An 18,031-nucleotide genomic window follows, 5' to 3' on the forward strand; every position below is an offset into this window, starting at 1 on the left:
TAGTATTCATTTGTCCTAAAATTTACTAAGCATTTACTTGTAGCCTGCATTGTACCGAACACAGATTTCAAGGATGTATAAGCAAAGTGCCTCTTTTCTGTAAGAGGAGAGAATTATCAGTTACCAGCCATGATATGACTCACTGTGCTCAGGGAGGTTACAATACAAACACTTGGGATGATGGGGATGAGAGTAGAAAGAGTAGGACAAAGAGGGAAGACCAAAGTAGCAATATTTTATACACAACCACACTAGATGCCAGAGGTGTGGAATCAGGCTTTGTTTGAAGGGTTTACTGGAAGCAGTATGCATTTTCTTGCACTCAACTAGGATCACTACAATATAAATTCTTCTAATTAGTGTTCAAAAGTTTCATAGCTCTTAAGCATGTCTAGCAACTAAGGCTAGAATGATAGGACATTGGAAAACAAAGGAAGAAGTAAGAAGGTTCTAGAAGGAGTTTGTTGTCTGCGTAAAAATGAAAGTATCAATTTGAAGAAAATCTGAATAGAGGAAGATTAGTCACATAAAAATGTAAAGTAAGGAGGGAGTTTGCCCAGTTATTCAAACCTAGGGAGAAGGAATCCTGGGCTGGGGTAAGTCAGACTAAGACACCATATTTCCTTGCTGATGAAAATGAGAGTGAGCTGGGAGTGGTGGCACATGCCTGTAATCCAGGTGGCTCTGGGGGCTTAGACAGGAAGACAAGTTGGAGGCCAGCCTCAGAAATTTAGGGACACTCTAAGCAACTTAGTGAGATCCTGTCTCAAAATAAAAAAAATAAAAAGGACTGAGGATGTGGCTCAGTGATTAAGTGCGTCTGGGCTCAATCCCTGGTACCAAAAAAAGAAAATGAGAGTGAGATAGTGGTGTGTGTGTGTGCATGATGGATGGGTGGAGGGGATTGTCTCTGCTACTTATCTATGTGACTCACACTTCAGTAAGTTTCTGAACCCATCTGTGACTTAATGCCCTCATCTGAGAGGTGCAATAATGCTACTGGTTTTGCAGGATGATTGGAGGAATAGCACAGAGGTAGACTGCTTGCTTGGTGCACAATAGATGTTTGCTTAGCATTACTGTTAACCTTATTCACTTGCCATTTCTACTTTGAAAAGGGCGTCAGCATTTTCAGAAGCATAACCCTTCCTATTCAAGTTGTTTGTGTACAGCTTTTTGACTGCACAGAGGATCTTCACCCAGATTTGTGATGTGAAAGTAATCAGACTGACTGCAATGTTTGAAGAGCCAAACTTTACAAATTCTCCTTCTTTTTCCACTTCTGACTCAAAATAAAGACTAACCCTTGGTCTTGAAAGGCCATACTGGCTAGTCCAATAGTCCCCAGGGAAAGGACAGTGACAGATCGATTGGACAGGATTCCTGATCCCTGCTTTTTTCTGAAAGACTTGCAAGCTAAAACAAGAAACCACTTTCTGACTAGGTTTTCAAATCAGCATTAAATTGAAAATGGCTGAGTGGATTTTAATATTGCTTCCCCAAATAAGCTGAAGACATTTCTCAGCATTTTCTTCCACAGGTGGCTAACCATTTAAAGTTTCAGTTAAGGCCAATGGCTTCAAATCTCAGTATTTAATTTTAATGTCAGTTCTTTTGTCAACTAAATATGATTAATATTTAGTTTCTCTATATTTCTGATTAAGAAAAGACCCTTACTATAGTGAACCATTTTATGGAATGGTTTCTTTCCCACTTTGGGGTATATACTTTTTATTTCGAGGAACACAATTAGAGACAATTAATACCTCTCTAGGTAAATTGACCCCAAAAGACTATATTTGAGGGATATTTCCAAATTTTACTATTGAGAATAAAAATTTCTTAGATATGTAATCTGGCATTTAAGCTTTCCATACTTTATGTTAGATGGTATCAGAAAAAACACATTTTCCACTTAAATTATAAAAATCATAAAAAAATAAGAGGGACCAATTCCCTCATTGTATTAAAGCAATATGATTGTACTGAAGTATATTAATAGATCCCAAAATGTGAATCTGTAGCTCTCTGCTTCCTGTTTCAAATTAAACTCAACTTCAGCAGGATACAGATTATTAAAATGACCGAAATGGTGTGATTTAAATTTTAAGAAACTTCAGATAAGCAGTGACTCAAGGATTTTACTAATAAAAAGTAAAAAAAAGAGGATAGATAATAGAATAAAAACATTTCAGCTTGTATATTTTAATTAGTACAGTTATCAACTATAAAGTTTCATTTTCTTTATGAAAGTTATAACTTATAAACATCTCTTTTCTGTGAAAAGGTTTTATGATTCAGGTTTCTTATGCTTTAATAAAAACTCACATAAGGACAGATGGCTTAACAATTATTATTCTGTGTTTCATTCCAAATTGTATTACCCATTGGAAAAAAAGTGACTTAATATGTTAAAGTTTTACACATTTTTCACTGTCTAAAACTGCATGAAATATTAAGGGAGCCCTTGGTATAATGACATAACTGTTAAGAAAAACTTCTCTTTTCCTGATGAATATTGTAATCAAGTTTCAAAAAATGCATTTTATACCAGTTTATAAAACTGTAAGTAACCAATCTTTGAGAAGCAACAACAAAAAGTATGAATTTTCAAGTTAACTAGCTACTTTAAACCACTGAATCAACTTCTAAAGGAAGAATATGTAAAAATTCTTACAAATAGTAAAATAATTTCTGCAAATGTTACCTAAAAACCTGGCACAGTATCTCTGCATATTTTAATGGTGCAGAGAAACCCAAGACTGATTTTAATATTTATTGAAAAAAAATATGTGGTGATGTGGTGAGTAGTTTTACTTTAAAAACAAAAGAACCTTTTTCCTCATAAGAATACATCATCAACGTGTGTGCTGCATTGGGATTCTGAAATAAAGAATGTAAGTTATACCTTCTTGGACAGCATCTGCATCCAGAACACCTTTCTCTTTTTATATTCTCATGGCCCAATGTACTCACTTGCTTCTCTGCCTTTCCTTTCTCTTCAAGCCAAAATTTCCATTCTTCTAATGTGATCTACTTTATATAACTTTTTTCTTTTTAGCTTATGTTAGAGAAAGGTGTCCCAACCTCCACACTATTGCCATTTGGAGCCAGATATTTTGTTGTTGTGTTTTGAGGGCTTCTCTGTGCATTTTAGGATGCTTAACAGCATCCCTGGCCTCTACTTACTAGAGGCCAGAGGCCAGCAAGGCAACCACCAGTCCCAGATGTGAAAATGAAAGCTCCCCAGATGTTACCAAAAGTCCCCTGGGAGACAAAAAAACACCCCTGCTTGAGTATCATCATGTTACAGCCACTTGTATACAAAACTTCATCTTTACCTTTGAAAAGGAGACAATGTTCAAAGGTGATGCTTAGTAAATATTTGTTAAATGAATGCAGAATAAGATGTTGTCTTAGTATTGGGGTATATTGGTAAGATAATAAACACATTACTCATATATTGAGCTCAGTTTCACTTATGTACTTCAGAAATTCTGCATCTGTTTTGGATTTTTTTTTCAATGTATGGAATAGAGAAAGAAGAGAAGGTAGTGTTTTTTCAATATGACAGATATCATTTGAATTCTGTGGTTCATGAATTTTTAATGAGACTTAAAGGACCTTGTACTTTTTAATTTCCTTATTTTATTTTGTTTATTTTCTTATTTGCTACTAGAGAAAAATGACATTCAACTCTTTTCCAAAAAGAGAACAAAGAAGGAAGAAGGCAGGGTAAAAATAGGAAAGAAAGGAGCAGGAAAAAATTAGAGAAGAAGAAGAAGAAGAAAAAAAGAATAAGTGATCAAGCTACAGCAGGCTCCTCTATACTTATAAACCCATCTATGAAATAGTTAAATTCAAATAAAAATATATTTTTATCTTATTTTTATTTTTTGCCATGCTAGGAATTGAACCCAGGGTGGCTTGTATGTTGGGCAAGCACTCTACCACTGAGCTACATGCCCAACCCTAAAAAATATTTTTAAAGGAACTTGTATTGTTTGACTTCAATACAATCAAAAGAAGTAATTAATTAAAAGTATCTTTTCCCCTTGTATATACTACTACAGTTAATCTAACACAGGCAAGAAAAAAATAGAAAAGGATGAGGCAAAAATTTTTTAAAAGAAAAGTTAATTCATTCCATAATCCTGTATTCCCAATTTAAGGAAATATGAGAAAAAGTACAAGTAATCAGGAAATTTCATTCAAGGTATTTAGCCATGGTACTTATCATCAAGGACATGTGTACACAGTAGATGAGAACTTAGAATCTATATCTGGACTTGCTGAGTTAGTATCTCTCTCTCTATTCTTCAACCATGTGACCTCAGGATGGGATTGTCCCAGAAGCAGAACCTAAGACCAGCATTCAAAGGTAATGAGTCTACTTGGAAAGTATCTGGGAAACACTGGTAATAATAGTGAGAGATGTAAGAAAAGGAAAAGAAACAATAGTAAAGAAGGACATGCTATCAGGCCAGCCTGCTGAGGGGAACTGGAACCCTCTCCCCAGGGGAACTCTGGGCTGATGTGAGTATAGAATATACATCAGGGTTGTCCCAAATACAGGAGATAAAAGTTGTTTTCCTTTCTCTTTTTGTAACTGGCCAACTTCCTGTTCCTTTCTATTATAATTAATGAATGCTAAAATTCTGGTACTCTCTGTTAACCATAATTCTCCATTCCTAATGGTGCTTCCGTTTACTCTAGCAAAAATATTAACACTATAATAATTCTGAGGTTGAATTTTAGTTTAGTGTTCAGTTTACCTTATCCTCAGGTCGAATGTGTTAACTTACTCTGTGAGGTTTGAGTGTCTATGAATTTCTTTATCAAGGCATCAGTAGTTTGGGTATAAAGACTGAGAGCGTATCTCAGGGACTGAAGATCTGGGCTTTTCTCCAGGAAATTCTTTTTCAGGCCATTTCCTCCTGCATGAAAATATTGCTAAAAAGGGGGGAAAAAGTCATGTAAGCAGAGAGAAGTAGTACTAGAAGATAATAAAATTACTTTATTACTCTAATAGAGAAACTCAAAATAGTAATACAGTATGATAAGTGAAAGGTAGGTACAATATATAATGTTAACATTTGTACAGTGTTAACTTATCATCATGTAATTCAAGTTCCCAAGAAATAAGATTCTTGAAGGTCTATAGTTTTTCCTTTCATTCAAAACTTTAGTTAAACAAATAGGTTATGAAGTTATAATAGTGTTACAATTTTCCAATTGTTTATTCATTTCAAATTCTAGAGCATGAGAAAAATACATAGGGTTATCAAAATTTAACAGAGAAGGTAGCTTCTGGTTACCTAATTTGCAAATACTAATTTAAAATTCTAGGGTAAAGCCTACCACTCCATCTTCCCCAACCTCTAATCACACGATTGTTTAGACACAGGCCAACCTGATGAAGCAGGATGGTACTTGGAAATTCAATAACCCCCAAACTTTGTATATGATGACAATAAAAAAAATAGATTTTGGTGTTGTTGTTTGTTTGTTTGCTGTTGTCTTCTAAAAAGCTCAAAACATTTTAATATTTATATATAAGTGGCACATTCCTGTAATACCAGCAGCTCTGGAGGCTGAGGCCGGAGGATTACAAGTTCAAAGCCAGCCTCAGCTATTTAGCAAGGCTCTAAGTATCTCAGTGAAACCCTGTCTCTAAAAAAAAAAAAAAAAAAAAAAAAAAAACTCACAAAAAACAAAAAACAAAAGAAACAAGCAAACAAACAAACAAACAAACAAAAAACAGCTAAGGTTGTGGCTCAGCAGTGGCTGAGTATTCCTGGATTCAATCCCCAGTACAAAAAAAAATTAAATATAGTAGAGAAGATATATGCTCATAGACTATAAATATGGCCATTGAGGGATGTTAGCATTTCATGTTGTATTATGCACAAACACCTTTTGAAAGGCAGAATGACTAGAAGTAGGTGATAGAACTATGGATGTTTTGTAAAGGTCAGGTAAAGGGTTCTCTTTTCCTGTACCAATAATACTAGAGGAAACTGAGTATTTACTAGTTATCTGTGGCTCACTATGATCTATAATTCTGACAGAATAAAATATTTTGAAGATGCTCAACAAATAATTCTGATACATCCACTTAAATGGATATGTGTCATCCTTTCATCTCAGTCCTTAAGAAATTCTGAGGTGGAACAATTCAATGAACTAAAAAAAAATCATAATTATCTCAGATTTCTCCCCTATTCAAAGGGAGATGCAAAAAATTATTCTGGGAATTTGTAAGCATCTGCATGTACTTTGAAAAAGTAGAATTAGAAGAGATTCAGGGTGTAGGGCAGAGGAAGTAGGCAATAGGGCTATAACCATAAGAAAGATTGCTACAATTGCAGTTCTTCTTCCCAAGAAGAAAAACTTATAATTGTGTAAAATTTGACTTAATGACGCTGAGAACACTATAAAATGCAAGCTGTAGCAAGAGCTGTGTGTGTCTCTGAAGAGAAAACAGAGACAAATGGGAAAGGCCTTTTCTTCCTCTGTAAAAGAAGAAAAAATATGATATTTAAAATCGTTCTACACTTGGATCTTCTTATAAAAAAAATGATAAAATATCCTCCCCTGCAGACAATCCAGAATTGTTTCAAGAACCTCAATGGATGGAAAAAATATACTTATTTTCATCAAGGAACATGGCAAAGAGATAAGGTGTATTGATGGTGAAGGTTCTGCTTGGTCCTGACTGTGTCACCTGCAAGAGGAGTGGGGTGTCTTTGGAGGTCTATTTACATAATGAACCAAGAAGCTACCAGAACTGAATAGCTTACCTTAAGATAAGAAGAGAGAACTCTGGAAGGGAAGGCATTCTCTCTGCCAGGGTCTCTCAGGTAAGCCCCAGTCTTAACAAACCTGAGCATAACTGCTAGAAGATTATAATACGAGAGAGGAGGCGGGGAGACCAAGGTGACAAAGTAATATTTTGCCATTTGTCAGGAAAAAAATGGACAAAAAAGAAACATGAATGTCCTCTCTACTGTACTCATCTGGATTATTTTTACTTTTTTATTGTCTTTGAGCTATTTAAAAACTGTAAATTATAGGTAATTTCTAATAATGTAAATGACTTTTTTTATCCATAGAAATGTAAATAAACTATCTGTTATCTGTGGAGGTATGCAACTGATTATTGTTCTGTAGATAGACATGTTTTACATCTATTTGTAAAGTTATTTTAGTTCTCGTTGCATATATATATATATTTCTTGTAATTCCATTGAGCCAGCTGCAATAATTACTGTTTTCCTCATTAATTGATGAGTTAGAAAACATTTTGACCCATTTCGTAATTGCACCATTATACTCTCTTTTAAAAACTATTCTTTAAGAGTGTTTAAAAGTCACATAGGTGACAAAATTCATAAGGCTGACCATAATTCTTACAATCTAATTTGTGAGGATTGGGTCATGAAACTATTTATTAAACCTGTGCCATGTGTCAGAACTTGTGCTGGAATCCAAAGAAATAAAACAGAAGAAGTACAGTGATAGTTCTCAGAGGGATTATAATTTAGTAGGAAAATAAAACCAACATGTGAACAAATGACCCCAATAACACATTGCAGGTGTAATAAAAATTAGTTGAAAATACAGAGTATGTGGGGGAGGCAAGTGTTTCTACTGAGGAACACTTTAGTTTTCTACTAAAGGCTTCCAAAGAAGTGATCTCTGTGGTCTTTTTTCAGTACTGCTACTTTTAACTTCAGCAGCCACCAGTTAATTCACTGCAGTGAACCTGGCAGGGAGGATTATCCCATGAAGTAACCAGAGAAATCCTGGGAGTCTCAGCATCACCTAGATAGAGCAGAGGTACTTGTTGTTCTCACAATATATTCTTTTGATGAAGTTTTGAAAAAACACTGCTTGCTATTGTTATTCTATTCTCATCACTACATTTGGGCTGCCTAGAAGCTACACACTGCTTCTAGGCAGTAGAGGTCCTAGAAAAGAGATGAAACAGTACTTTTGGAGATTCACAATGTTATTAGTACAGTAAAGCCTCTGTGAGCCACAGTGGTAAAGCAATCTTTCTAACCTTTTATTAACATATCTGGGTTATTAAAATCATTCGGTCAGAAGATACCTACATCACTGGATGTCTATCAACTATTTCGAGGAGGCAAGTGTTCCATAGAATATGATTTGGGAAAACCTAGGAAAGAAGAATGTGTTGAACTTCATATAATTGAGATAGTTTTGAGGATCTAGAAGGCTATGTAAGAAAGAACAAGAGTTAAGGTGTAAAGGCATATGTAACACATTTTATCCATTTATCTATAATAACTCTATAGGAAGAAGTGTTTTTCTACCAAGACATTATTTTGTAGGTGTTGGGACTTAGGGGACTAATCATGAATTTTAAAAAAATCACAAACATTAAGGTGTAATTTTTTCCTGCGTAAAGTCCAGGGGCCTCCCTAGAGTTTTGGGGTTATGGTATTCACCTGACTTTTTCCTTTTTAGCCACAGAGTCTTTATGAGTAATTCTGTTGAAAGCTGTAGCAGGATATCTGGTGAACAAAAGATCTCTAAGGGCAGAAACAGTGCCTTTGTCTTTTGAGGGTGTTTTATAATTGGAGGATGTTGCACAAAAGAAACCTATGTCAGGAGAGGGTCATTATGTCAGGAGAGAAAACAAATTGCATGGTGCTAAGAATGAAAGCTGCCTATTCAGTGGACACAGGAAAATAACACATGCCATAGACTCTTCAGTCAAACAGTAAAGGAAGTGATTTCTATGGCTATGCAAATGCAAGGTCTCTGAGAATGCTTTATGGAAGTCTTTCTCAGGGTGTTTAGATATCAGGTGACAGCACCCAAAGCACTGATAATCAGGAGAAAGAGGGCTGTGGTTAATGCATGGACTTTGGCCCTCAGAAATTTCACATTCAGTTTTGACTCTTTGAAACTGACCCTGAAGGAACAGGGAAGAGAAATTTTTATTTTGCTGAGGCTTGAATTTGAAGAACAGAAACGTGGGACTGATGTTTGGGACTGGATGTCTTAAGTATTAAAATCCACCATCCACAGTTTAATACAGTTCAGTTGATTTCCACTCATTATAGTGAATTATATACTAGAAGAAAATTATATGCTAGAGGGGAATTATACACTAGAGGGAAATTTGTAAATGTGGGGTTTTGAAGCTTTCTGAATGTCTCCCTTATGCATGTGAAAGTGGATTACTTTCCATTGGTTCTAAACAAAAGATGGAGATTCAATTTCTTATTTTTCCTTTATGACCTGCGGCATAATCTAAAGACTCTCCAGTTTGATCTGCAGTTTCCTTCAATGTCTGAAAGACCATCACATAATAAAGGAATTAGAATTATTTTACAGTAGTTCAAAGGACAGGAAGAGGGCAAAGACATAACTAGAAGTAGTGGGGAAATAGATTTTGGTTTGATATAAAGAAAACCTTTCTAATTATAGTACATCTTAAAAATCAAAACTGTTATATGTGAGTTAGTGAAAGCCCACCACTGGTCATTATCCAGTGATGGCCAGTTGACCAAGGGCTAACAAGGGCTAACTACCCTATAAGATGACATCTCTCTATAGGTAATTGAGAAGGTGTTGAGTCTTGGGTCTGAAATTTTGAGATTCTACAATTCTCTTTACCTCATTGGCCGCTCTTTACAGTATCCCAGCAGATATAATTATTCTGACTTCTGTACAATGTGAGTTTTCATATAGGTTATTGAACCTCTATGTTAACTTCTAGCAGTTCATTCATTTATACACTAGTAGCAGAGATATCCATATTGCCTTCGTATTATAAATATGCAATTAAATATTTTATCTGGAAGACATTTTGAATGGTAGAGTTCTTTTCACTTGTCAAAAAAATATATTTAGTTGGTGGAATAATCTCCAAGTCTATAGTCTACCTTGGTCTCCTAAGCACCAGCTTATGTCTCAGGCAGATGGATATTTATTTCCATGTTCCTAAAACCATATCTAATTTCAACATGGCAATGGGAAGGTAGTCCTTCTGCCTGATTTATTATTTTTCTTAGTATAACTATGCTTTCCCAGTCACCGAAAACAGTGAGTTCACCTAGGCTTCTTCTCCCTCTTGCTTCATATTGAATTGCCAAGTTCCAGTGACTCTGCTTTTATTTTTTCACTCATATCCATCTTTTATTTTCTACTTCTGTAACCATCATCTAGCATACAGTATTTTCAAAATCAGGAATGGGTTCTCTTTTGTAGAATATACTTGAGGCACAAAAGAAGCTTGCTATTTTCAACCCAGGCATTCTCCCTCAATCTCATTTGACACTGCTTCAGTATGCAAACATTCAGTAAATTCACTCCAGGCCACACTGTGGTCTAGTCTGAACTTCTAGAACTTTCCTTTTGTGCCTTTCCATGGTAAATTTTTTTTTCCTGTTTATGATCCTGTCATGAATCCTCTGAAGAGAAATGTCCTATGCAGCAAGTGAATTCCCATGTGTCCTTGAAAACCATTCTAGCTTTCCCTGATCTCTTGAGTTCTACTGGTTGCTCACTTCCTGTAAATCCTTATCACTTTTTGTCTGTGCCCTTCAATCAACATTTGTAGCAACCTGTTGGCATCTCTCACACATTTGTCTTATAAGTTAATACATTATTATTTAATATTCAATATGCCTCTATCATGTTTTAATCTTAAATGGAAACTTCTTGAGAGAAGGAACAGTGCTGCTTCCCAAAAGAGTCTCAGAATGCTGAAGAATCTTGGAGGGTTTGTGTCTTTGTATTATAGAGTGAGAAGGTGCTGTGCACAGTAAATAAAAAGGCAACAAAGCAAGGCCATCGGAACTGAAACGAGTGCTTGTGGAAAGAGTAGATTCTAATGGTTAGCTTCCTGGAGAAAGAAAGTTTAATAAGAAAGAGAAAAAAAAAAACACTGGTTGCCAGTGGAATATTTGGGATCTTGCCTTTAAAGGTGGAAAAGGGTTCATCAAAATGAGCCCATTCTAAGATGAGATGAAGAGTTTTCTACATGATAGGGAATATTTTCATTATTTTATATGTGCTAACTCATTCATTTTTCTCATGATAATCCCAAGTAGTAGTAATATTCCCACAGGAGAGTCACCTGCATGCTTCTCTGTCTCAGTAACCTGCTATCTTGGTACTTCTTGGTTCTATCAATGACATTTCCCACATAGTTTTAAACACTTTATTTACACGTGTCTGTATCCACTTCTGCCATTTTTAAAGGTTTCCACCTGGACACACTGATAGCCTGACTTCACTAATATCAGGGTGTGGTAAGGAGCACTGTTATATCTGAATGGGGTTTGGAAAGAGCTGAGGATGAAATATCATTTTTTTTTTCTGAAAAAGTAAATGAAGAAATTTTTTTCCTATTTCTTGGATTCTCCATAAGACTGCATAAAATAAAGCACTGCAGACCTGGCTGTGATTCGTGAGAAGAAAATAATACTGCCAAATAAAAATATCAGGATAAATATTGTCTGAATGCTTAGCAAACCATTTTTTTTATAATTCCAATAAAATTCTCTAAATTTCTCACATCCTTCCTATTTGTCATATATTGTTGATCTTTCACAATGTTTTTTTTAACTGGCTTATGGGAACATGCTAATATTTTTCCACAAGATTGTAAGAAAAATTTCTTTTTTGGTAACATATACTATATTGGTAGCAAATTCCTATCATCACATTTTTACTTCCAACACTCATATCATACTTCTGGCAAATCTGTGCAGAAAATTCATTTTGTGAACTTAGATACAAGCAGAACCCAATTTTAACCATGAAGGCTTTTTTAAAAAGTCATTTGATAGATACTCAGAAATCATCATATACAACTGGAGATTAGAATATGTTGCTTCTCTACAGCATATCCCAATGTTTCCCTTTTGCTGACAAACTAAAATTGAGATTCTTTACCTTGGTGTTTAACCTCCAGCATTTTGGCTCCAATCCCATATTTCTCTTTCAAATCCTGTGATACTCAGACAGTCATGACTTATTCCTCTACTAGAATATTTGAAGTGTTCAGAGTGACGAGCAACTTTCATATTGCTCATGTTTTTCTCTCTATGCCTACCATCCTTTTCTTCCATAGTCTTATCTTTCTTTGTCCTCTAAATTCCCAAATGTTCCTCCCTGGGGAGGTTTTACCCTAGACTCAGAGATAATTCATTATCTTCTCTGCATTTACCAGTACTTTGTCCAAAATTCATTTTATTGACGGTGGATGTTTTTCTTCTTAAGTCAAAGGCAAGACCTCATACTTCCACCTATTTCTTCATTATTCTTCATTATTCACTATATTATACATACAGTAAGCTCTCAAATAATGATTTTTGAAATGCAATAATACTGCAAGCTACGTTCTTTCCATAAGCAGATGAATTTTAAATAATGCAAAATTGTGCTTGTAATGATAAAAAAAAGATGATGCTGAGAAGAAGTCACAAAAATTGGATAAAGGAGAGTAGGATAAGATAGGACTTCTTTCAGGATAAGAAACTCAGAGGCATAAGATGTAGTTCGAAACCATATTCAGCTATTTGGAGTCTTACGTTAAAAAAGTGGTGTTACTTAGCATTGAGTAAGAAAGTAATAAACAGCTTTCAAAACTATATCTGAATTTAAATTAGTATTAATTCTGTCTTTTATACCAAGAAGTGCAGATTTCTAGAGGGCCCTGGCCCACATACATGTCTCTTATTTTTCAGGGAAATCTCTGTTGCCAAATACATGATATCAATGCATCTACAACATACATTATAGTATGTTATGTTCAGATCCATATAATAAATGATCTGGTGAATTTAGAGGGTGGGAAAAAATCAAACCAGCCAGCATTTTTCTTTATATTTCAAACTTTATCATGAAATAATTTTAGGGTTCTTCAGGATTTAAAAATTTTCTTCAGCCTTTGGATTCACGCTCCAGTCAGAGTGGCTGCTGCTTAGAAAAATCTCTCCTGTTTCTTTTTAAAAGATAATCACATTTCAGGAGCTCCTGTGGCAGGTCCTGAGTTTTCATGAGATAGGGGATTAGAACTCAAAAGCCAAATTAGTACCCAGGCTAGGGATTACCTATGGTCTCTCTATCTGCTTGCATATATTAAATAGATTATTGGTTAATTGTCTCCTAGTAGTCACTTTACTACTTTCACTTTCAAATACTATGAATTTGGTTGTTTTTTCAGATGGATATGTCAAAGTCCCACTATCCTATCTATAGGTCGTCATATCTATAAGTCATTTCTGCTATTTCTACCATATTTTATATTCTTGAATTAATAATTGAAAATACTTATGACTGGTCTGAAAAAAAAAATTAGTTGTAGCCCAATGAAAGTTTTAGTATTTAAGAGAATTAATATTTTCATCAATATTTATATAGAGGTTGAACGATTTTAAATGATTTTTAAAAAACTGGGAAATAATCAAATGATTGAAATTGGCATTCTAATCTAGGGAGAAGCAAAATCTCTGCAGAAGTATTATCTGTTTTAGTCTGCTACATGTTACATTTCATAAACATTTAGTGAGATGTGTAACAGAATTAAGAATACTGACTTTATAGTTTGGAGCACTTTCTCAGCAGTGAAAATTACTAGCAGCACTGTGGCCTTAGATAAGACCTAAAATTCCTCTGCCTTCAATTTTCTCATCTGTAAAATATAAGTGATAATTCTTAACCTATTTACCTTGCAACATGATTATAAGGATCAGATGATATGCTACAAACTTTATAGAATGCTCCTTCTTCATTTCTTTCTTTATCATTTCCAGTTTATTTGATTTAATTAAGCTAAATAAGAACTAAGGATCATCACTTCGGCAGCCACTGGGAATTAGACTGGGTGGCATCGGCAGCTTTGGTCTAAGAACTTTCTTGTGAGGTCTCTTCTTGCATCATACTGCTCCCTTTATTGGGCTCCAGGCAGACCTGTGTCTTTAGTTCTTGGAGTTACAACTTTCTTAAATAGTGTCCCTCCTTCTCCTGAATTCCATTCTAGTAACATGGTAGTGCCTGGTAGGATAGTCAGTCAGGCAAATCTCAAGAGGCAGACAAGGTAAAGGGAGTCTTAGCTCTTGCAATCAGATGACAAGGGCTCTAAAATGCCAAAATCAGTAAAAATCATGGCAAATGGGCAGACCAGAGGGTCAACAGTCCTAACATGGAGGTCCCTAGAGTGGAATCACAGAATTTAGGGATGAAGAGAAGTATGAACCTGACCTCAGGCTCAAGAGGACCAGAGTCAGACTCCAGTCCTGAAAGAACGAGACAATGATATGCACTCATTTACTGGATCTTGAACACCAGATAGTAGTTGTGTTTCTGAAGAATAAGGCACACGTCTAGAGGCCGAGACTGAATTGAAGGATTTTCACAGATGGCCTAATAGGAAAGTGGGATATTTGAACTATCAGGATGTGGATCAAAGGGATTTGCTTGGGGATCAAGACTGTCTCAGAGTTTGGGGAAAACTCATCCTGCAGGTGACAATTATGTGGTCCCACCAAGAAGAATTGGAGAAATGTTTGAGTTAGAGAAATGAGCCAGGTCAGTCAACATATTGAATGCTGCTCCTATTTCTACAGAGCACATTTCTTGACCTCTTCTAAAGTTAAGAATTATTCTAATAAAATCATAATGGGCAGAATTCAAATTCTAAAAATGTTATTTTATTTTATTTTTCAGAGTACACTCTAGAATTTTTTTCTACTAGCAATATCCTATATGTAGTCATCAGTATTCTTATGACTCCAACAGTTAGTCAATTCATATTCAAATATCTGAAAAGAATTTTCAAAGAGAATTGAGTTTTAATTTTTTTTCTGAATTTTTATACTGTCTATTTTAACCTCAAAATTATTTTTCAAAATTACTGCATTTCTATGCAAAATGTTGTCTCTTTGAAACTCAACTTTTGTAGTCTTACACCTAAACTGCATTCCTCAATTGCCAGCAGGGTCTACAAAACTCTTATTTCATAACTTTCATTTTGTGGTTTTCAGTACTGAAGCAGTAAAACAAAATTCATGTAGTGACAGTTTTGTGAAGATATCAGTTTTTATTCGGGTAGAACTCTATTTTAATAAATACTATTGCAATGTCTTTTTCTACGCAGTGGGATTATGCCATGCTCTGTAAATGAGTCCTAGCTAACAGTTCTTTGCTATACTGTTCACATATCCTTGATGATAGATGTTTCTTCAGGTGAAGAATGGAAATGCTGAAAAAGTTTGGATTTAGAAGAAAAATTTCCTCATTACAACTCTAATAAACTTTCACATCTAGGCACAATGGTATAAGCCTGTAATCCCAGCAATTCAGGAGGCTGAGCCAGGAGGATCACAAGTTCAAAGCCAGCCTCAGCTATTTAGTAAGATCCTGTCTCAAAAAAAAAAAAAATTAAAAGACCTGGGGATGTGGCTCAGTGGTTAAGTAACCCTGGGCTTAATCCCTGGTATAAAAATAAAACAAAAAAAAACCCAAAACAAAAACTTTCACACATAAAAAGTGTGTGTGCGTATGCACACACACACGTGTGTGTGTGTGTGTGTAAATATATTCACATATACGAATTATTTGACAAAAACTTTTAAGTGACATTTTGAGATCTGCAACATTTAGCTCACACTAGAATAACTTTTGGTCAAGCTTTGTGAAAAATTAATGCATGCAACATAAGGCCTTTGCATTTTCAGCAGAAAATAAAATTAAATTATTGTATTACTTAGAGCAGAATGTTGATATTTTAAAAACCATTTCAATAAGCATAGATGACATAAAAATAAATTCTGTTAATGCAAAACCCTCTTGAACCATCTCTTTAATTGGGTTGGGGAATATACATGTCTTTCTTTCAAAACATTTATAGAATATAAGTTTCATCCATGTCTTTCAGGAAGAGATGAAGGAAGCAAGTATACAGTGTCATATAAATGTAATAAGGAGACACTCAGGGCTTCATCTGGCATGCTTGGGAATGCATCTGTTGAACTATCTTGGCTGGCATAGCTCAACAGACATGCATGGGGGTACCTAACTCTAGGGTGTTTGGTGGGCTTTCTGGGTACACTCCCAGGGGCATAAACCTTACCTTGATGGTAGCCAGGACCACCTCCATTACAGCACATTGTCTTGGTGATAGACCCTTGGCGTCCTCTCTAATCATGTGCTCCTGGAAAACAGGTTAATGACTGCTTACACAATCATCAGTTCATTTACTTCACTACTTTCAAAAAATATGTATAATCCCATAACAATTTGAAATACCTTTTTCACATGGGTGTATTCAAAATGATTGTTTTGTCATATAGTTAATAAATATCCATTCTACCAAAGGAAATGCTACCTGACTCCTTAAAAAGCAGTACTTGTACAGAAATGTGACTTTATTTTCACTACAAGTTTATGTAAAAAAAAAAAAAAAGAGAGAGAAAGAATGAAAGAAGCCTGAGAATTTTGAGAACTGTGTGTCAAAGCCTTTTCACCTTAATTCCTTGCTTTGCTTTCTGTCATACTGAGAAGTCTCAAACACAGAAGGGACTTGAGGAGTAATTTTAGCCTCTCCTAATTAATACTCATGTAGTTTACTTTAAATACAGGGGCCCTACTTTATTCTCTTTCACAGATCCCCTTAATTCTTACTCATTACTGGGAAAAGCCCCAAAGAACTAATTGAATTTGGCTGTGGAGGTGTTCAATCTTTTGTAATCACTTTAATATTTTGGAACTGATTTCATTAATTAACAATGAATTTTCCTCACTGTCTCAATCCATTATTCAAAGCTTACTTAGGAAAACAATGGTAAAAATTTAGAGAAAATAATAAAGAAAATAGATATTTGTCTAGGAGAAAATTTAAAAAATTCCTGATACCCCCTGCCAGCCCCCCACCCAATGGATACAATCCTCCAGGGCTGCTACTAATCTATTGAGTGCTTATGACAAGCCACACTCTTGTAGGTGATTGAGATATTATTCAATAAAAAGAAGACTCTAGTCTTCCTGAAGTTCAGGTTCCTTCCAGCTTATGTTTGCCTCTGTGTGAATTAAAGTCCCATGTGTGGATACAACTCTGAGAATGCATGGTTTGATTAATGGATCAGTGCCTTTGCTGGAATAAAAAGAATCCCTTTTCCTATGAGTCAGCTCCAACTCAGCACACAGGGCTTGGCAAGCGGAACATGGGCTTGGTTCCAGCCCTCACTTGCTCTGTTAGCTGGGTACTTCTGTGCAATGTTCAAAGTGTGCAATCATACCTAGGGGCTTGTCCTGTTCTGTCCCTTTTCTTATTCTATTATTTAGTAGATGCTGTGAATTCCTGGAGATAATCTCTATCCTTTTCACTTCTTCAGCTTTTCAGGGTCTACCTTGGCAACAGTCACTTGCTGGGCACCGAACATATTTTGGGTAATTGAATTGTAATTTCTTCAGTTTATCTCGTAGGGTTCAAAATACTTGTTTCAAACAGAGTTATGCATGAAACATCTTTTTCTGATACAAAAATTTGAACTTAAATAACTGAGTTCATTTAACATTTTTAAAAGAGGAATAGTAAATATCTATTGAGATTCAAAGGCTAAGAGAAATTTTTGCTAAATTATAGGGGGAAAATGCTTTATGACCTGTTAATACAAATATTTTGTACTAAATAAAATTTTCTGATCTTGACTATTTTTATAATGTAATTATATTATTTTTTAAATATTTACTAATAAATACTATATTTGGTACTATAAAATGTAATTTTTGCAGCAATAACTTTCTGAGACATTATTTCATTCAAATAAAGGAGTCTTTGGGAGATGACAGCAAAGAATTATTGAGCAAGTGAAAGGTTTGTAGTAAATTCATAGTCTCAGGCATATTTATCAAGTGTTATTTTTTGTTATATCAACAGCCCATTTATGCATATTTACTTTTATTTTTATGCCAAGTAAATTGAATCCCATTAAACAGTAATGTCAGGCCTGCATAATATGCATACATACAGAGTATGAAGTAA

General features: G+C 34.9%; 1 protein-coding gene across 1 annotated transcript in view; it reads right to left on the reverse strand.

Moving 5' to 3' along the window:
- The window catches only part of Unc13c (unc-13 homolog C), a 576,758-nt gene that overhangs the window by 55,207 nt on the left and 503,520 nt on the right, over positions 1-18,031 (reverse strand). The window contains exons 28-29 of the mRNA XM_078049590.1: positions 16,121-16,201; positions 4,806-4,953 (exon numbers count right to left, since the gene is read on the reverse strand). Of these exons, the coding sequence (XP_077905716.1) occupies positions 4,806-4,953; positions 16,121-16,201 (229 nt within the window). The remainder of the gene's footprint in view (positions 1-4,805; positions 4,954-16,120; positions 16,202-18,031) is intronic.

Source organism: Ictidomys tridecemlineatus, chromosome 5, assembly GCF_052094955.1.
Source record: "Ictidomys tridecemlineatus isolate mIctTri1 chromosome 5, mIctTri1.hap1, whole genome shotgun sequence".
Lineage (NCBI taxonomy): Eukaryota > Metazoa > Chordata > Mammalia > Rodentia > Sciuridae > Ictidomys > Ictidomys tridecemlineatus.